Source organism: Eumetopias jubatus, unplaced genomic scaffold, assembly GCF_037043125.1.
Source record: "Eumetopias jubatus isolate StellerSeaLion01/CBP00866 unplaced genomic scaffold, mEumJub1_p1.0 scaffold_7, whole genome shotgun sequence".
Lineage (NCBI taxonomy): Eukaryota > Metazoa > Chordata > Mammalia > Carnivora > Otariidae > Eumetopias > Eumetopias jubatus.
The window spans coordinates 61,529,967-61,551,528 of NW_028274813.1; the positions used below are offsets into that span (position 1 = coordinate 61,529,967).

Below are 21,562 nucleotides of genomic sequence, written 5' to 3' on the forward strand. Positions count from 1 at the left end.
CTAATTCGTCCTGAATTCTACTTCAAACCTTTTCTCATTTGGTACTTCAGTGATGCCCCCAGTTCTGTTGAGTCCGTAATCCTCTGGCTCCCTAGTCATTCAACAGGTATTTTTTGAGGGCATCCTGTTTGCCAAACACTCAAACCCCTGCACCTCCCCCCACCCCGTTCCATGTCCCCCACCCCCAAAAACACAAGGCCCCACAGTAATCTGGCCCTGCCTGTATACATCATGGTCCTGGTTTTCTCTTTCCTGTTCAGTATCCCCCACTGTTATCGAAGGTGAAATTCATCTCTTTGTCTTCTCCTGCTTTTGTGCTGTACAGTTTTTGCTTATTCTGTTCCTTCGTTCCTAAAGTAAGTTCTCATTTTTCTTCCCTGGACAACCCCCTCATTCAAGCCCCTTCAAATCTCAGCTCTTCTGGTTTACCTGTGCAAGGAATATTGTTTCCTGAAACAAAGCTAATAATAATCTTCTCTTCTCCCACTAATCTGAAAACAGCAACCCTCTGTGGTTTTTCACCGTGTAGATTCCGAAGCAGAGGAACCAAACCTTGTACATTTTCAGTAGTGCTGTGCACATTGTGAGCACTTAGCAAATTTTAGTAAACCTCCAGTCCCAAAGGTGGAAAATAGTGGATAGTATAAAAACTGAGAGCAATATTTGTAATATAGTTTGGATGTTATTAATAAGGCAGTCGTATCAATAGCATGATATACCAAAATATATGAAACAAGGAAAAAGTAGTCATTGCATGTAACAGTCTACCCATAATCCCTTCTCCTAACAAACTATTTTTATCTTCTGTTATTTCCTTCTGGTCCTTGTGTATGTCCATACATTTTACACGCTTATAATATAGATGTGTGTGGGTGTAGATACAATTTTGTAGGTCTCCAAGTAGATAGGTTGATTCTTTATTATAGTTAGGGTAAAAGGAATCAGACATTTTTTCTTGGTAGCCGCTTGCTATTATATCACGTATCACCAGTATTAATAAAGGCCTGTTCGTTGTAAGCATGCAATGTTACTAACGTTTTTATTATTTGAAAACTCTGCCTCTGCGCAGAGATGACTTGCTAAGTGTTTTCATGGGTCGGTCACTGACACGCAGGACTCAGGAGACCCGGTATTAGTTTAATTCTTTCCCCTCTACATGGTCATTTCTTTGGAGAAATCTCTGAGTAGGAGTTTCTTTATTTGTAAAATTTACAACCCAAGGGGGCGCCTGGGTGGCTCAGTCGTTAAGCGTCTGCCTTCGGCTCAGGTCATGATCCCAGGGCCCTGGGATCAGCCCCACATCAAGCTCCCTGCTCAGTGGGAAGCCTGCTTCTCCCTCTCCCACTTCCCCTGCTTGTGTTCCCTCTCTCCCTGTGTCTCTCTCTGTCAAATAAATAAAATCTTTAAAAAAAAAAAAAAATATATATATATACACACAACCCAGGATGGACAAGACGGTCACGAAGTACTCCTTTAACACAAATTTTTTCTATTTCTCCTAGCCACGTTTTGTATCGTTACAGGTCAAATTAAAAGTTGCTAGTGTCTCACCAAGTGTCTCACACACACACACACACACACACACAAAAAACACAAAAGAGCAGGATGGCTCTTCGATAAGTGAAACTTGTCTTTCTGCCTTGTTGTTGCTCTCAGAATTTTAGCATTTGAACCACTGATGTTTTGCCTTATTTAGCAATAAAAAGAGACTCCTTTGTACTTCATTTCTTTTGAAGTTCTTCTCCTTTCCCCCAGATACAGCAGCAGCCAGAACCCACAGTTCACGTTGATGCATTCCTTTATGATGAAGACTTTATTGATTCATTATGTGAGGAAGGAAAAATGAGCAGAAATTACTGTATGGTGTGTGGCTCACACCAGACGGCACCTTTAGGTAGGCACTAAAGTATGCAAACCTGACGACTTTGTGTATACTTTTCTCTCCATGTCCTGAGAACACAGATTCTTGACCAAGTCATTCAGTGTTTTTTGAAAGGAAAATGCCAACCGTTCAGCGTAACCATTACCAGTTATTGAGGTTAGGGAGACCAAAGAGCAACATTGTCCAGGGAAGCCGGGCCACATAATGTCTCCAAGGAGAGTATCTCTGCTTTTCACAGAAACTGTTGAATCAGAGGTGACTTTTCAGGTCCAGAAACTAATCACAAGTGACTGAGTACAGGGAAACCAACTTATACTTTCCATACTTCAAAGAGATTCATAGATAAACCATACCATAATGCTGGTTCACTTACAATGATAAATATAACTGCAAGGGGGCTGAAATGTCCCAATAAAAGCATCTACTTGAGAAGTCAGATAGTAATCAGATATTGTTGGATGGGCATGGATTTAGAGGACAGAGATAATCTTGAGAAAGAGCTTATTCAAGCCTTGATTTGACCTAGTAGAACATCTCCAGTCCATAACAAGGGACAACTCTAGTGACAAAATGTCTCCTGCATCTCCGCCCCTCAGAGGCAGCACCTGTGTCCCAAATGGGAAGCTAGACTGACTCCATGCCGCTAATATGTTAACTCTTCTGTTAATGTATTCTTTGTTAAGCGGCTCCTGGGTGGCTCAGTTGTTTGAGTGTCAGATCTTTTTTTTTTTTTAAGATTTTTATGTATTTATTTGAGAGAGAGAGCATGAGAGGGGGGAGGGTCAGAGGGAGAAGCAGTCTCCCCGCTGAGCAGAGAGCCCGACGCAGGACTCGATCCCAGGACTCCAGGATCATGACCTGAGCTGAAGGCAGTGGCTTAACCAACTGAGCCATCTAGGCACCCCATGAGTGTCAGGGTCTTGATTTCATCTCAGGTCATGGTCCCAGGGTCATGGGATCGAGCCCCACATTAGGCTCCACACTCAGCAGGGAGTCTGCTTGAGATTCTCCCTCTCCCTCTGGCCCTCCCCCCTACTCATGCACATGCATGTTCTCGCTCTCAAATAAATAAATAAGTCTTTAATTTTATATGTGCGTGTATATATATTTTTTCTTTGTTCAAATTGGATATGATCATCTAGGCTATTCCTTTAGACACGCTATTTCAGGATTCCTGGTCACTTAGATATAGAGTTATTGCTTATAGTGGCCTACCTCTCCAGGTGAGTAATCTTGTGTTCATATTACTGATCTTAGATAATATCATTGTCAAAAGTTAACTACTACCAAATTTGTAATATGCTGCTAATACAAATATATTGTATCTATATTATAATTGGGAATTAAACTCTCCTGATTAACTTAAGATTCTGTTTTTAGATAGTACTTACAGTTTCCATTTGAGGTGGTTGAAATTTACAGAATAGAAAGTGACTTAGACAAGAAGGATAGAAGGAAAACTAAAAAGTGAATTGCAACTATAATACCATATCAGATCTGATTTACAGAAGTTTTTTAAGATTTATTTATTTTAGAAAGAGAGAGCGGGGGTGGGGAGGGGCAGAGGGAGAGGGAGAGAGACAGTCTCCAGCAGACTCCCCCCTGAGTGAGGAGCCTGATGTGGGCCTCAGTCCCACGACCCTGAGATCCGGACCCAAGCCAAAATCAAGAGTTGGACACTAAACCAACTGAGCCACCCAGGTGCCCCTGATTTACAGAAATTTAAAGAAGAGATATGTTTGACAAATAAAAATTTAAAGATTAGGAAGCATTTTCCCATCCAAATCAGGTTGTAAATAGTGACTGGGTATGCAGGCCAGCCCACATAACCACAGTGAATCTGAAAAAGCTATCATCTGTGGAACTCTCCTTCCTTCTGTGACAAGGGACTTGTCTAGCTGTAAGACACTAATGACGACTCTGTAACCCAGGGCAGAAGCACTAATGTGACAGAGTAGTGAGGATGAGGATTCTAGGCAGGTAAGGCTCTAATGGTCAAAGTCCACCCCCACCCCAAGTCACACCCTTTATTTTCTTCCAAAGGATTAGCCTGCCTGCTTCCATTTTCTTTGCCACCATCTCTTAGTTATGGCCAAAGTTTCTCCCCTTCCTGACCATTATATTATGTGGGACATAATATAGTAAGTCTTTAAAAAAAATACACTCAGACTCTCCCAGATATTTGATTACAGAAACAATGGAGGGAGAAGATGGGCTAGGAAGCTTGTAGCAGTTAAAAAAAATTGTAGCGGTTAAATTAAGGGAAATAAGAATAATTAATGGGCATATCTTCACTTCCTTTCATACCACCCTTCTCCTGCACTCCAGAACACGTTTTAGGTTGGTCAGGGCTGCCACATTGCTCAACTCCGGAGATGGTCATTCATTTGGTAGTCTATTGAAGTAGTACTACAGTCTAATGCAGTAGTACGGGGCTATTCTGTGTGGCTGCTCTGGGGTCAGGTGAGAAAGCCAGATGACTGGGGAGTTAGGAAGCATCCCACGGAATAACAGTCATAGGGAAGAGAAGGGGAAAACCAAGGACCGTCTAAGCAATAGCAGGAAGGAAGTGAGGGGCATAAAGATAGGGACAGGTTGCGGGGTAGCTATTCCCTAGAGGCCTTTTTAAATGTCAGAGACTTGGGGGCACCAAGGTGGCACAGTTGGTCAGGTGTCCAACTCTTGGTTTCAGGTTCCAGCCCAGGTCATGATCTCAGGGTCGTGGGATCGACCCCTGCATCGGGCTCTGTGCTCAGCGTGTTGTCTGCTTGGGCTTTTTCTCTCCCTCTCCCTCTGCCCCTCCCGCTTATGCTCTCTCTCTCTCTCTCTCTCTCTGAAATAAATAAATCTTTAAAAATAAAAATAATTGCCGGAGACTTCATAGTTATTCTTCTCTAATATAGCTCAGAGTGAATGAGTGCAAAATTATCACATTAATTTTTTCTAAATAGTCTTCGAATAGCTTTCATTGATTTAGAAGAGAAAAACGTGGAGTATACTTTATAAATAGGGATAAAAGAATTAGAAAAACAGAATAGAATGTTTAATACCCAAGCACAATTTAATGTTTATTCTGTTCTAATTCCCCAGGATTCATTTCTCATTCCTTCTCCCTCATGGAATTGAAGTTCATTTATCATCATGTGCTCCCTGATCTGTCGGGAAAGGTCTTGGTTGATGTTGGCTCCAGGCTTGGCACAGTCCTCTATGGGGTAAAGTCCAGCTTGTGGACATATTCAACATTTGGAAAATACTTTCTCCTCCTGCTAGCAACAGTTTTGCCTGCCACCATCCAAGGTGACAGCTTGGCTTTATTTATTAGAGTAACAGAATAATAAGGTTAAAATATTATCTTGAATTTGGAATTTAAAAGCCAGCTCTCTGATTTCCTTTACTGGTTTGTCTCTGTAACACAAATGAAGGCATATCAACAAAGCAGAAGCAGGTGACCTCATAACATTTTGCTATTTTGTCAGTCATTGTTGACCTTCGAACTCTGTTTTCTTTGTGCTATATTAAATAGTGTACTGAACTTTGATAAGAACTTTTATAAAAACTTTTATAAAATTTACTTCACCTAGGAAGTTGCATATGGCCATAACAAAGTCGCTTAACACTCCTGGCTTCACGTTCCTCACCTGTGAATAAGCTACTAAATGATATCCAAGGACATATCTTGCTCCAATTTTCTATGATTCAAGTTTGAATGTAGACATTTGTGTCTGAAATATCACTTCAATGTGGCTTTTTTTAAAAAATTCAGATCATGAGTATTTGTAACGTTCCTAAGTGGTTTTATCAAAAAACTCTAAATGTGGTTTCTGGTTGTCATTAGCAGACTTGTTAAAACATGTGGCCAACAGCAGTAGAGGCTCATGCCAGAAACTCTCAGTTCCCAGCATCCATTGCCTGCTCTAAACAGAAACACTTAACTCTTTAGTGCTTAGTTTATTTGTCAGTGTTAAGGCTTTTATTCTATAATTAGGAAAGATATCCATAATAGAAAATACAGTTTGTCAGATGGTTTTTTGAGGGAGAACATGGGTAAATATGATTATTTACCATATTTGCTCCACTCTTGTCCGTTTTTTGATTTGTTAGCAAAGTATATATTTATATATATATATATATATGTATATATAGCTGAAAGAAATGAGGCTATGCAAGTATGTGACAGTGTTAACAAATTTAAACATATCCTCATTTTTCTTCATATTAAAATGGTTACTGATTCAGTCAACAAAAAATTTTTGAATACCTACTTATGCTCTGTTGAACATATTCTAAAAATCTATCATGAGCTATAAATATAAATTTGGTTCACATGTGGGTGTTACTTGATGTAAAGTAATGTAACTTGATGTAAAGTCAGAATATGTTTTGACCTTTCCTTCCTTGTTAGTTTTTTGTTTTTACAATCAAAAGTGCATACATAATAATATCTAGTCAGTTCTTGATTTTTCTTGTTAACTAATTGGTCGGTTATCTTTGGCAGATCGCAGACACCAGACTGACTTCCCTAAGCCAAACAGGACACATCTCCAGCCACCTGCCTCTAGTGTCAGACTGTGCATGATTTTCCATTATATTCCCCACGGGTTAACTCCTTTCTTGCTTTCTGCCGCTGTAACTTCCCAAGAAATTACAGAAACAGGGTATTAAACAGAGAATCTGTATGCGATCACTTTTCTCATTTCCAACTTTATTGTATGCACAGTTTCGTGAGGAAAAGTAAGAAATCAATCTTTCAAAATATAATTGCTTTTAAATAATGAAATTAATAAACTACAGTCAAGATCTTGATCAGTAAGAGTTTGAGTTCTCGAAGTTATAAGTTTTACATACATGTTATTTATCTTTCATTTTATTTTTACTTTATTGAATTCTATTTTTTTAAAGTGTGATTTTTTTTTTTAATTTTGTGTAGAAATGAACTCACGGTTCATTTACTTGCATCATAACATGCCTTTATTTTTTCAGGGTTATCTTTACAGTTCAGCACTGCAACTGTATGGAGTAGAATTGAATGGAGACTTTTGCCAGTTGCAGGAAATGGTCATAAAAAAATACCAGTTCACTGACAGAATAAAGGTAATGAAGTGCAGTTGAGAGACAACGTTGCATGAGTTTCAGGTGCACGGCATGGTGACTTGATAAGTCTGTATGTTATGCAGTGCTCATCACGAGCGTAGCTACCATCTGTCACCCTACAGCGTTATCATAATATCATTGACTATGTTCCCTATGCTGCACTAAAGGTACCCTTTTAAATATATATTCCGTTATCTATTTTATAGCATAATTTAGCCAGATTTCTTCTGGATTGGAGTTGGAAAATCTTTTTGAATCTATTCTTGGTGGCTGTCGTGTAGAAACAGATTGAGTTGACTTAGTACTTTTAAACAATAAAGGTGAATTTAATTATAATTACCTTCCACTCCTATTTCTCTTCCTCCCCAATTTTATTAGAAAGTAGAATTTTTCTTAATTTCTTTCATCTCTTCTGTAGTATAGTTTTGGTAGCAACATTCAAATTTGAATCTCTAGATGTAGGTCAGAAGTGTACGTAATGAAACTCTTATGTTGAAAGTAAGCAAAAAAGTTAAGTAATGCTCTCAGTTCTTTACCTTCTTTTTCTAAGCTTCCAGGAGTTGTGTGTGGATGCCACAGAACGGCAGTTCAGGAGAATGATGCCCTGCATTTGGCTATAACAGAACTTTTCTCTTTTTCTGTATGCAAGGGGAAAAATAACCAGAAAAGGGAAAGGAAGTGTTTTGGTTAATGCAGTAATTCTTGTCCTTTCACTGACGATCCTACACTTCAATGGCAATGCAGAGAGATACTGAGCAACTAAGGCTCTCTGGTGTTAAAGTGTTGAAAGATATCTCGTTATGATTAAGGATCTAGTCCTCCCCTTTTTTTATTGAAGGAAATGTTTTTTCCTCCTTCCAAACTTCCTTTTTTCTCTCTCTTTGTCTCTCTCTCATCTTAGAGAAACAAATGATTAAAGCAAATTTATCGTCTAGTAATAAATTCATGGATTTTTCTCACTATCCCATATTTAGTGAACAGAAACACATTGTTCTTATATAATAATCACATAACAGGAATGTTGATTTAATTGAAAGTTAAGATTTAAAAATTGACCTTTTAAGAATCCTAGTTTATAAATGGGTGCCAGGGTGGCTTAGTCAGTTGAGCATCCGACTCTTAATTTCGGCTCAGGTCACAATCTCAGGGTGGTGGGATAGCTCTGCGCAGGGCTCAGTGCTCAGCAGGGAGTCTGCCTGGGATTCTCTCTCTCCCTCTCACTCTGCTGCTCCCCCCCCCCCCCCGCCCCACGCATGTTCTCTCTCTCTAAAATAAACAAATATTTTAATAAATAAATGGAGATCCAAGTACCTTGTTATTTTTTTAAAGAAGACGATAAAGGTATGTAAAACACATTTATTTACATGTTAAAAGGTCTTCACCCCTTGCTTTTCAACAGAGCATGTGTGGATGAATGCCCACCCCACATACTTCTGCGGCTTCAGTGGCTATTTGTAACCCAGTGACAGAAAGCTGTTTTTATACCATTTTATTGGCAACCTTAAGAGTTTCCTTCCTCAATGGTAAAGACAATTGTTGTATTTGAGAGGCCCTAAGATCAACAGAAAGGAATTCTAGGGTTATTTTTTATAGTATCTTGAAATCTATGTAGCCTTTAAGTCTCAGGCTCTGCTTTTTGTTTTGTTTTTGTTCTTGTTTGGGCTTTTTTAACAGGACTTTCTTAAGAAGTCTAGGAATCCTTGGTTGTCCATTCAGACTTAAGAGTGAGAAACAAGCTGGTTGAAGTGGGGGATTCTGAGCACTGTGGGCTTCAGTGTCGAGTGATCTTGTTTGGCTGGTTAATTAGTTGGGGAATATCTGATAAAGTATCTTAAGATCTTTCCTCTTGGGCTGGTCTGATTGCCCAGAGAAAACTTTTCCAGTCTCCTTACTGAGTGGCAAACAACATCCTGGGGACTGAGTGGTAGAGGAAAAGAAGTGAAGCATAAGGGATTCACAGCATCCTGTCTGCCTTACTTCCCTTGTTTTCAGTACATTAGCCTTTCTTTCAACTAGTCCTGGTGCCCCCTGACCCAGACACCTTTTGTTTTCCCCTTTCCAGAGAATAAACCTCTATTCTTCTGCTGGGGTATGAGAAAGTTGTATAGGGGTCTGGGTACTTCTAAAACTGACTTTCAACCCAATTACCTTATTTTTAGCATTTCTCCCTTCTCCTTCACCCAGAAATACCTGGTGCCATCAATTGTGAGCCTTTTTTGAGATTCTGTAGTATAAACCAAGTGTGGGTCTTTGCTTTCTATCTATCCAGCTTAGAAATCAGATTTTTCTAGTCTCCTAAATTCCTTGTTAGTTCCTTTTTTTCCCTAGCTTACAAAATGTTATCTCCGTTATTTCCTTTCCCATTCCCCCCATCCTCCTGGGTATACTAAAAACCCTATACTGTTACTATAATGGGGTTTCAGGATGCCACGTGTCTTATGCACTATCTTTACATGAAAGACCCATTGACTTAAATTCTTTCTACCCTCTCCGCTAGACTAAAGGGGAAGTTTTCTTTATTCATATCTTGCTTATTCCTTTGATGGCACTTAGCGTTACCAGCATAGCTGTTTCATCCCATTACTAGAATATAACATACTTGAGTGTAGGTATTGTATCTCATTCATCATGGTGTATGTATCTCCCAGCACAGTATCTCGTATATAGAAGGTGCCCATTAAAAATTGGTTAAATTATTTTGGGTTGCCATGTGGCCTTTGCATTGTTAGTGTTCCAGTTTGTCCAGAGCCATTTTGGGGAGTTTCCCTGGGACTTCTGTTGGTTGCCATAATTAATTGATCCACCACATTCTTTTTTTACCCTATCTGTGGGGTGGGGTGTGGGAGAGTGAACAGAGATGGGAAAGAAAAAGAGGAAACTGTGGTATATCAGTAGGTTAATTTGCATGCCTATTTCATATCTCAGCAACATGTTTAGAAAGTTTAAAGTGATTGTTTTCTGTGTGTTCAGGAATATGTCAAAGGTGTATTTCAGAGACTAGAGGCCCACCTAATTTAAATTATCTTAGTATTTTTACTATTTAAAAAGGGGGATAAAATATGTTAAGAATCAGACCCCACAACATTCTGAATACTATTTATTTGTAAGCCCAAAGAAATCCTTTAATACAAAAGAGTTAAACTTTTTTTCTTCTTTTTAAAATAAAAGTGCTTTGTTTTGCACTTGAGAAAATAGATGTTTTCTCTTGTTATCTTGCCTGTGGCAAGACTTGTTGATTGTGGTCAAGTTAATTTTTTGAGGTATATAGTTTTTATTTTTTATTATTAAGTTTTTTATTGTAATTGCTCTGTAGTTGACATACAGTGTTATATTAGTTTCAGGTGTACAATATAGTGATTCAGCCATTCTGTACATTGCTCAGTGCTCATCATAAATGCACTCTTTAATCCCCATCATCTGTTTCACCCATCCCCCCCCTTCCACCTCCCCCTGGTAACCATCAGTTTGTTCTCTATAGTTAAGATCTATTTCTTGGTTTGTCTCTCTCTACTTTTTTTTGTTTCTCTCCTTTGCTTGTTTTTGTTTCTTAAATTCCACGTATGAGTGAAATCATATCGTATTTGTCTTTCTCTGATTGGTTTATTTCACTTAGCATTATACTCTCTGGCTCCATCCATGTCATTGCAAATGGCAAGATTTCATTCTTTTTTATGGCTGAATAATATCCTATGTATATATACATATACACACACACATATATGATCATATATGTGTATAGTCATACCATTTGTATGTGTGTGTGTGTTTGTGTATATGTATGGCTGAATAATATCCCATATAGATAGATACAGATACCACTTCTTTATCCATTCATCTATTGATGGACACTTGGGCTGCTTCCATAATTTGGCTGTTGTAAATAATGCTTCAGTAAACACAAGGGTGCGTGTATCCCTTTGAATTAGTGTTTTTGTATTTTGGGGATAAATACCCAGTAGTGCAATTGCCAGATCATAGGGTCATTCTATTTTTAGCTTTTTGAGGAACCTCTATATTGTTTTCCACAGTGGCTGCACCAGTTTGCATTCCCGCCAACAGTGCAAGAGAGTTCCTTTTTCTCTACATCCTCACCAACACTTGTTTCCTGTGTTTTTGTTTTTAGCCATTCTCACAGGTGTGAAATGATATCTCATTGTAGTCTTGATTTGCATTTCCCTGATGATGAGTGATGTTGATCATCTTCTCATGTGTCTGTTGGCCATCTGGATGTCTTCTTTGGAAAAATGTCTGTTCATGTCTTCTACCCATTTTTTAAATTGGATTTTTTGGTTTTTTGGTGTTGAGTTGTGCAAGTTCTTTATATATTTTGGATACCAACCCTTTATCAGATACATCATTTGCAAATATCATCTCCCATTCAGGAGGTTGTCTTTTAGTTTGGTTGATTGTTACCTTTAGTAGATAGTCCCAATAGTTTACTTTTGCTTTTGTTTCCCTTACTTCGGGGGACCTATCTAGAAAGATGTTGCTGTGGCCAGTGTGAGAGAAATTATTATCTGTGCTCTCTTCTAGGATTTTAATGGTTTCAGGTCTTATATTTAGGTCTTTACTCCATCTTGAGTTTATTTCTGTGTATGGTGTAAGAAAGTGGTCCAGTTTCATTCTTTTGCATGTAGCTGTCCAGTTTTCCCAACACCATTTGTTGAAGAGACTTTTTCCTGTTGCATATTCTTGCCTCTTTTGTCAAAGATTAACTGACCATAAAATTGTGGGTTTATTTCTTAGTTTGCTCTTCTCTTCTATTCATCTGTGTGTCTATTTTTGTGCCAGTACCATACTGCTTTGATGACTACAGCTTTGTAATATAACTTGAAGCCTGGAATTGTGATGCCTCCAGTTCTGTTTTTCTTTTTCAAGATGACTTTGTCTATTTGGAGTCTTTTGTCAAATGTTTCCCTACACATTTTAGGATAGTTTGTTCTAGTTTTGTGAAAAATGCTGTTGGTGTTTTGATAGGAATTGCATTATATCTCTACATTGCTTTGGGTAGTGTAGACATTTTTACATCCATGAGCATGGAATGTCTTTCCCTTTCTTTGTGTCATCTTCAGTTTCTTTCATCAATGTTTTATACTTTTGTTGTTTTTTTTAAAGATTTTATTTATTTATTTGACAGAGAGATAAGAGAGCTCAAGTAGGCAGAGCGGCAGGCAGAGGGAGAGGGAGAAGCAGACTCCCCACTGAGCAGGGAGCCCGATGCGGGACTCGATCCCAGGACTCTGGGATCATGACCTGAGCCGAAGGCAGACGCTTAACCGACTGAGCCAGCCAGGCGCCCCAGTGTTTTATACTTTTGAAAGTACAGGTCTTTCACCTCTTTGGTTAGGTTTATTCCTAGGTGTTTTATTGTTTTGGGTGTGAGGCATGTATTTTTAAATACATTGTTTTGTTTGCTTTTTTGGATAAATAATCAAGTAAATTTTAGATGAAAAGTCAGACGAAGCCGATAAACATACTGTATTAACACTTTATTTTTTTGTATTAACATTTTACAATACATAAATAACTTTTATAGTTTTTATATGATCCCATTTAATTCTGTGAATCAGGACAGATATTATTCCTTTTTATTTATGAAGACACCAACTGCCTAGTGTACAAACTCAGTTGATGATGGAACCAGAGTTTGAACGTAAGGCCTTTGACTCTTACAATTAATGATAATAGTCATAGTGGAAAAAGTTCTGAACTGGGGATTGAAAGACTGTAATTATATGACTATGTAAACAAATCTGTCTAAAACAAATATTCACAAGTTTATGGTTTCTAATTAGATACTAAATATCTCCCATAGATGATACTATTAAATATACTGCTCTTTCTCACATTTTAATTAAGGTTGACTTCTCATATCGCCTCCTATCGTTGAACCAATAGATATTTCTTCTGTGGTTATCTTTCTTTTCCTAAATGAACTCATTCTTCTTAAGGTGCTTCATGCAGACATCTGTACCCAGGGTTCACTGCTGCAAAATGCTGATGTCATTATCATGAATAATGTCTTCGAATATTTTCTTGATGAGGCAGAACAGGCCAGGTATGTTACTTATTCAAGCAAGAAATTTGTTAAAATATATTCAGCAAACTATGAAAAGGGATTAGTGGGGTGCCTGGCTGGCTCAGTCAGTAGAGCATGTGACTCTTGATCTTGGAGAATATAAGACCCACATTGAGTGTAGAGATTACTTAAATAAGTATCTTTTTTTTAAAAAGGGATTGGTAAAGTAGAAGTATTTTCATATTAAACTTTTTTTATTTTTTAAAGATTTCATTTATTTGAGAGAGAGAGAATGAGAGATAGAGAACACGAGAGCGAAGAGGGTGAGAGGGAGAAGCAGACTCCCTGCTGAGCAGGGAGCCCAATGCGGGACTCGATCCCGGGACTCCAGGGTCATGACCTGAGCCGAAGGCAGTCGCTTAATCGACTGAGCCACCCAGGCGCCCTAAACTGTTTTTTAAAACAACCTCAACAAGATTATATTAGTAAGGAAATGTAGTATGGATAAAACAAAAAGTAAACTTTGATTGTCTAAGTTTGTAAAATATTACATCTAATGGGGGGGTATATATTAAATGATATCATGACCCAAGCATTTGCTTAGCAATCAGGAATGCAATAACAATTCCCGATGGGCGTTTATACTTACTCTTTTCTGTCTCCGTTTTATTTTCTTTGAAAAAAACATGATGGGAATTAATTTCTATAAGTGATATAAGATATAAGAATATTAACCAAAATAGTGATTAGTTATCAAACTTTTAAAATATTTTTAAGGTGGTAATAGTAGGTTCCTAAAACTATTCCACTATTCACGCAGTGGGAAAATTAGCATATCTGTGATCACTTTTTTGACTTCTCTGCCACAGTTTGATGCTTTGTGACCCATCAGGACCAGTAGCTTCCTCTAATTAGAAAATTCCTGTGGTCCATAGTCGGAGACATTTATTTTCTAGCTAGCTAGGATTCATGACTTTTTTTTTTTATCATAATGGCATATGTGTACTCTAAATGCAAGAAAACTCCTTTCCATATGTACAAAATGGAATTACACGGATGTTTGGATTAGTGCATCAATAAGGTTTATACTGCAGAGAAATAAAAAGACATATAGACCATAAACAGTTAATACGGAGTGGAATCCTGAATGGCTAAAGCTCTTTATCCTGCTACCCTTTTACCTCCTGTGTTCTCCCCTGCCCCCAGCTTTCTGTCTCACACACACACACACACACACACACACACACACACACACACACACACTGCTAGTAGGTTAAGGTCATTGTGAAATTAACAGCTTAAATATTTTTAAAAGAAAGTAGTTCAAAAGAAAGCTAATCATATAATCAAAGCTCAGCCAGAACGGGTGACAGTTTTTGGTCACAGGCTGAAGACCAGAAACACAACATGAGCAAAGTTACCTTAATCATAGCCCTCTTTAAGCTTAATTTCCAGTGGACAAAGTATGACTAGCTTTTCACCTTTTTAAGTTAATGACCAGTAGCAAAAGCATTCCATAATTGTTGGAGAATGAAATAGTACCAGGTTTATGTTGTATAAGAAGTTAAAAGAGAAAAACACTTTAAAATCTTTGGAGATTCATTACAGGAAGATTTTGACTGCTGAAGAGTGATGAAAGCCACTGGTGAACTTGACACTGGAAATACTGAATATTTGGGTTGTTTTAAAAAGCTTTCTTGGTACATTCATTCACACGCTCTACATTGTTCAGTGAATAGGTATCGACCACGTGTGCTAGTTCAGTCATTTCTCCTAAATCAGTCTAGTACAATGAATTTGAAATATAGGTTATAGCCATGGATGACAGTATACAGGAGAATGTTTAGAAGACACGGTAAAGCATTCTGGCATTGGAATCGTTCTGACAAAACTGATCATTTACCTATGTTAATTCTGTATTGTACTGAGTGAAAAAGAAAGATGACGCCACATATAGCCTCCAAGGACTTGTCTTAATTAGAATCTGAGACAAGTGGGATGATACTGCTATAGGAGTTAGTATATACGAGAAAACAGAAATATATCGTAATAGTAGAAAATGTGTACTCAGCAAAGACTCGGGCTTCAGAATAAGTCCGATCTCATTACAGAGTAACACCCCAGATTTGTAGAGTAATTGTAAGTTTAAAAGGTGCCTCAATGTATTTTTTGAGTAGGTGAAACAGACACAGCAACCAGAATGATAGCTTACCAGAAACAGCAAGTGCTATTCTGAGAGGCACGGCCAACCGTGCCAATTTAGTCAGCTTCTTCATTCTTATTAAACAAACTTATAAAATATGTCATTTTTAAGGAACCACATCAAAACAATAGCTCTAGCCCAAGCACAGTGACAATTATCAAGCACTGCTACATGATTTTAGATCTAGCCTGAGGAAAAAGAACATTTGTATCATTTTGCCTAATAAACTCCAGAACACTAAACCTAATAACCATTGCTGTAACTGAGAGAAATGCAAATGACACCACTGCCCACCTGCCCGTTGCAAGGGATGCGCATCTCTGCCTTGCTTGGCCATTGCTCCCTGCTAGTGGGGTGTACGGTCAACACTCATGCACAGTATAGAAAGCCAGTTCATGTCTGCACTGAATTAGTCAGAACTGGGCAGGTACTGCCTTGTGGCACATATACACGCACATGGCATTTCATCATGCTTTCAATCTGGCTGGCCCCACTCAACTTCGCAGGCGCCATGTTGCCCAAAAGTCTTCCCATTAAATATTTTTGACAACCAGATAAAGTATGATTTCACTCTTGATGTTATTTTAAAAGATGTAATCTACATATCATGCTTAATTGTTAGTCTTTGCTTGGCTTCTGGCGTCTATGGCCTTTCTCCACTACTCTTCCCCACCTCTACCTCTTAGCCCTTCTCCATTCCACAGAACCAGTTTTGACACACTTCATCAAGAGTTTAAGGAGCGCTTGGGTGGCTCAGTCAGTTAAGCTTCTGACTCTTGGTTTCAGCTCAGGTCATGATCTCAGGGTCATGGGATCAAGCTCTGTGTCAGCTCTGTGCTGGGCTTGGAGCCCGCTTGGGATTCTCTCCCCTGCCTCTCTCTCTCTCTCTCTCTCTCTCTCTCTCTCTCTCTCTCTCTCTCCCTCTCCCCCCCCTCCCCACCCCCTTCCTCTCCCTCTCCCCTTCTTCCTCCCTCTCCCCCTCCCCTCAAAAAAAATCAAAAGAGTTTAAGGGGCTTTAACTACTGATCCAGCTTTGACTTGTGTATTGGTTCTGAAAACTGAGTTTTGGCCTTAACAGTACCTCGTAGTAACACAAATCCCCATCGTGTTGAATCTCTTCAATGTTGTAACATCATAATTTTGCCAACACCCCCTTCAGAAACTGAAGAATTTACCAATTTCTAATATTTTGCTGCAATCCTATTTCCTGCAGGCAAACATTTTGCCCATCTGGATTTCTAGGTATTGCCTGTGCTGCATTTTCTTTTGTCATCTTCATTTTTTAAAAAGTGTTCAGTATCTGGTAAAACCTAAAATATAAGTTTTTAATATGTTGCAGAGCCTGGGAATATATCAGTCAAAATGTAAGGAAACAAGGATCGTTATTATTAACAGTACCAAGTCTTGAAGATTCTCTCTCAGGCCTTCAGGTATGTAAGCCTCTTTCCCAGCATTTCTTTTTTAAGATTTTATTTATTTATTAGAGCGCATGCATGAGAAAAAGAGAGAGAGGGCAGGGGCAGGGGGAAAGGGAGAAGCAGACCCCGCTGAGCAGGGAGCCTGATGCGGGACTTGATCCCAGGACTCTGGGATCATGACCGGAGCCGAAGGCAGATGCTTAACCGACTGAACCACCCAGGCGCCCCTTTCCCAGCATTTTTATTGCCAAAACTTTTCTCCAGTTTTTTTTCTGATAGCTATTAACAATATTCTAGAGATGTTCTATCTGAATATAGTGACAGATGATAGAAAGAATAGCAGTAACTTATGGCCCAAGAACTGGTTTTTGGTTTGTTTATTGGCCTCAAGAGCTCTGAAATTGCAATTCTTATCTTGATATAGATTCCTTTACTTCTCCAACCAGTTTTTCCAACTTGGGGGTTACAGTTTTAGGTTAACAAATGCTACTAAATGTTTGTAAGAGGCTTAGAACACCCACATCATAACTTCCCCCTTAGAACAAAAGGAACAGAGATACCTGGGTGGCTTAGTCAGTTAAGCACCGGCCTTCGGCTCCATGATCTCGGGGTCCTGGGATCAAGTTCTGCATCAGGCTCCTTGCTCAGCAGGGAGCCTACTTCTCCCTCTGCCTGATGCTCCCCCTGCTTGTGCTCTCTCTCTTCCTCTCTCTCTCTGACAAATAAATAAAATCTTAAGAAAAAAAAAGAACAAAAGGAACAGAGTTGTTCAAGGCTTCTAGAATCGGATGTGTAGACTGGAGGCCCATATACTCTGCACAGTTTGGAATCTTGTACAAAGCACTTCTTTGTTCCTTAGATTCTCCATATAAAGTAAGGCCCCTATTTACTAAGTTTCAGCCCAATAAGTTGACCCTATATAAAGGTTAATTAGTATTTATAAAGTTCTTAGAGACCCCTAGATGAAAGAAATAAAATATAAATGGAGTATTATTATAGTTTTCTTCAGTAGCGCTTTCCTTTCCTATAAGCACTGCCAAATGTAAGCATCTATTTCTTCCTTTAAAAACAAACTAAGCCATCATCAATAATACTTCCTTAAGAAATTTTTGTCAGTCATCTAAATTATAAAAGTAGGGGCGCCTGGGTGGCTCAGTCGTTAAGCGTCTGCCTTTGGCTCGGGTCATGGTCCCAGGGTCCTGGGATCGAGCCCCGCATCGGGCTCCCTGCTCAGCGGGGAGCCTCCTTCTTCCTCTCCCACTCCCCCTGCTTGTGTTCCCGCTCTCGCTGTGTCTCTCTCTGTCAAATAAATAAATAAAATCTTAAATGAATGAATAAATAAATAAATTATAAAAGTAATTCATGTTTATAATAACAAGGGAAATAATCCTGAGATATATAAAGAAAAGATGTTAATCTCCCCATCCCCTCCACTTGATTCTTTTCCAGGAGAGACCCATCTCATGTGTGGTATAACCCACCATACTTTTCCATGCTTATAAAAATATGTGTTTAGGGATGCCTGGGTGGCTCAGTCGGTTAAGCGTCTGCCTTTGACTCAAGTCATGATCCCAGGGTCCTGGGATCGAGTGCCGCATCGGGCTCCCTGCTCAGTGGGGACCTGCTTCTCCCTCTATCTGCCACTCCCCCTGCTTGTGCTCTCTCTCTCTTTCTAATAAATAAATAAAATAAAAATTTAAAAAAAATAAGTCTTTTAAAATATATGGTCTCCAAGGGGCGCCTGGGTGGCTCAGTCAGTTAAGGATCCAACTCTTGATCTCAACTGAAGTCTTGATCTTAGTGGTCTTGAGTTTGAGTCCTGCATTGGGCTCCCGCTAGGTGTGGAGCCTGCCAAAAAAAAAATATAGATATATATAAACTTAAAAATATATATATATGTTTATGTGACCATATATATATATGGTCTCCAATTTATAATTTCTTTATAGATTGAAATAATTTGGTGATTTTTCACTTAACAAAATAATGGTTTCACACTAAATATATAAATCTGTCTAGATAATCACTGGAAATTATTATTTATGAAAGAGTCCTTATGCATGAATTTTTGAATAACTTTATTGCTTTCTTATTTAATGAAACTTCTTTATTTTTTTTAAGATTTTATTAATTTATTTGTCAGAGAGAGAGAGAGCACAAAGCAGGGGGAGCGGCAGGCAGAGGGAGAAGCAGACTCCCCTCTGAGCAGAGAGCCCAATGTGGGGCTTGATCCAGGACCCCGGGCTCATGACCTGAGCCAAAGGCAGACGCTTAACTGACTGAGCCACCCAGGCATCCCTAATGAAACTTCTTTAACCAGATATATTCATTGGCGGCTCTAGAATTTCTGTGTCATAGGGACTCAAGTTTACAGTGTAAAGGGAAGGACCGATGAGGGTTACGGAGGGAGATTAGTGCCTCTCATGCAACCCCTTAGCACCATCACTGTGTATGTATGAACAGTTTTCTCTGTTCTCTGTGTATTCTCATTGTTGTTTTAGTCTTTTATTGTTTAAACCTAATGATAATTATTAACCTAGTTACGTTAAAACAATTACTCTATTCTGTATTTTCTTTATTCTTTCAAATTCCAAAATCAAAGTAAATTAAATCCTGAACCCACAGACCTACCATGTAGTACAACAAAGAATTGTTCATGTGACACCATGTAAACTTAGTCCTGCTTGTTGTAAAAAAAAAAAAATCTGTTGTCTTCAGTTACTTAGTTCATCATGATTTCTTGAAGTTCCAGAGAACAGGATCGTTCTGCAATTTTCATGTTTGTTTGTAATCCTTTTTTCTTCTAGATAAATATACAGTTATCTTCCTGGGTTGAAGAGGTACCACTGAACTATGATGTATACCCAGAAAAGCATATTGACAGAGAAGCTCTTGAACAAATTCATTTGTATAAGATTCTCTAACATTAAAATAGTCCTACGTCAGTGTAATGGTTTGTTGAGTATATTACAAATTAATAAAAAAGAAACATCACCCCAATACCCTAACACATATTTCTGTATATTCCTTTCTAGACTTTGTATGTATGTTTATATATTTGTAAATAGTCTTATGGGTATATATGCACATATATGGTTGTGTATAGACACATAATTGTGTCCATATAACCTTTGATTTCTGTGATAATTTAATTAAAATACTTATCTGAATATTTTTGGTTTTCTCCCGTTTCTTTTATCTTGTTAAAAACATAAATGTCTTTCTTTAGTCACTAATTCTGTATACCAATTCCAGATATGAGAAAAAAGAATAGAAGGTGATTCTATCATGAGAGAAGGGTAGAGGGGAAGGTAGGTTACATTGTATCCCATTTATTAGGTTTCTGTTCTGTAAGATTCCTTGTACACAGCTTTATGTGAAGAGGCTAGCACAAGAACCAAAATAAAAAAATAATTGCAGTTGCTAGGAAAAAGCAAAACTAGAAAGATAGTCTCCAAAATATAAATAGAGATTTTATCTAGCTGGAGGAATTACTGCTGATTTTTTTTCTTTTCCGTATTTTTCTGTATTTTCCATTTTTTTCTATAATGAATGTATTTTGAGATCAGGAAAAGCAAAACTTTTTTTTTAAAGAATATAATGGAACATCAAAAGAACACCTAACTAGTTCTAGTAATCTCATATTTAATATTATATTTAAATGACTTTTTTAAACGAAACTAACCTACATTTTGGAATTGCGGAACTTTCTGGAAATCTATGTTTTGGGTTTTTTAAAGATTTTATTTATTTATTAGCGGGGGGAGGGGCAGAGGGAGAGAGAATCTTAAGCAGCCCCCATACCCAGCATGGAGCTGACTCAGGGCTCAATCTCAAAACCCCAAGATCATGACTTGAGTTGAAATCAAGAGTTGGACACTTAACCAACTGAGCCACCCAGGCATCCATTTCTTTTTTATTTTGTTTTGTTTTGTTTTCAAGAGGTTACTGGTCAATAGCTAAATAAAATGCTAAAAATAAAAAGGTTGAAACTTGGGTCGCCTGGATGGTTCAGTCAGTTAAGCCTCTGCCTTCAGCTCAGGTCATGATCCCAGGGTCCTGGGATCCAGTCCAGCATTGGGCTCCTTGCTCAGTGGGGAGCCTTCTTCTCTCTCTGCCTGCCTCTCTCCCTGCTTGTGTGCTCTCTTTCTCTCTCTTTCTGACAAGTGAATAAATAAAATCTTTAAAAAAAAAATTTTTTTTAAAGTTTAGAACTTTTACTGTTATTAATAAGCTTCATATTTAGTATCTGGTATAATACTGAATATCAGGATAAATGCTGGAATTCCAATAATTTCTTATTCATACAGGCATTACTTATTCCTGCTAATACATTAAACATTTTTACCATGCTAGTTACCCAGGAAGCTAAAGCAGAGTTAGGAAGTTACTATCAACTCTGGCATCTCAGTAACAGTTGGATGTTTCCAGGAGGCTGTGCAGATTTTCTGAAATTTTGAAGAGATTTCTAGAAATGGAGAAAAATTAATCGAAAGTATTTGAAAATATTTCATACTTAAAATACTTGCAGCTGTTATTCATATGATTGTTTTATACATAATTAAATGTATTGGTTTATTGCAATAATATTTTGGCACTTAAATTTCAAACACAACAAACACTACTAACTAGCAAATACATAAGATACCAATAGTAATCATCTGTGAAAAAATAAGTTTATTAATAATATGGCACATACAAACGACATTTATTGAATTTCACTTGATGGTGCACCTATTCTTGAGAAACTGTATTTCATAAACTCTGGTTCCCGATCGCCCTAGTTTATTTGACTGTTACTCAGAAGCGTGAACCTCTAAAGCACAATCGGCTTCTATGGCCCTGGGTGAATGCCAGAACTCCCATTCTAGAATGCTCTGGACAGGACAGAAGGAGAGAAAACACTAGCAATACTCTGGACCAGGAAGGGACAAGTCTGTCTGTAAACC

The 21,562-nt window shown here is 38.2% G+C and overlaps 1 protein-coding gene across 3 annotated transcripts in view; it reads left to right on the forward strand.

The window, feature by feature from the left end:
• Positions 1–19,749, forward strand: part of LOC114217799 (uncharacterized) — a 34,723-nt gene extending 14,974 nt beyond the window's left edge. For 2 of the 3 annotated variants that reach the window (XM_028114744.2, XM_028114745.2), the window contains 6 exons: positions 1,756–1,894; positions 4,973–5,094; positions 6,863–6,973; positions 12,925–13,031; positions 16,535–16,625; positions 19,421–19,749. In XM_028114744.2, the coding sequence (XP_027970545.1) occupies positions 1,756–1,894; positions 4,973–5,094; positions 6,863–6,973; positions 12,925–13,031; positions 16,535–16,625; positions 19,421–19,537 (687 nt within the window). In that variant the 3' untranslated portion in view covers positions 19,538–19,749. Of the gene's footprint in view, positions 1–1,755; positions 1,895–4,972; positions 5,180–6,377; positions 6,974–12,924; positions 13,032–16,534; positions 16,626–19,420 lie in introns of those variants that run through there. The other variant, XM_028114746.2, reaches the window with a different exon arrangement.
• The last annotated feature ends 1,813 nt before the right edge of the window (positions 19,750–21,562 follow it).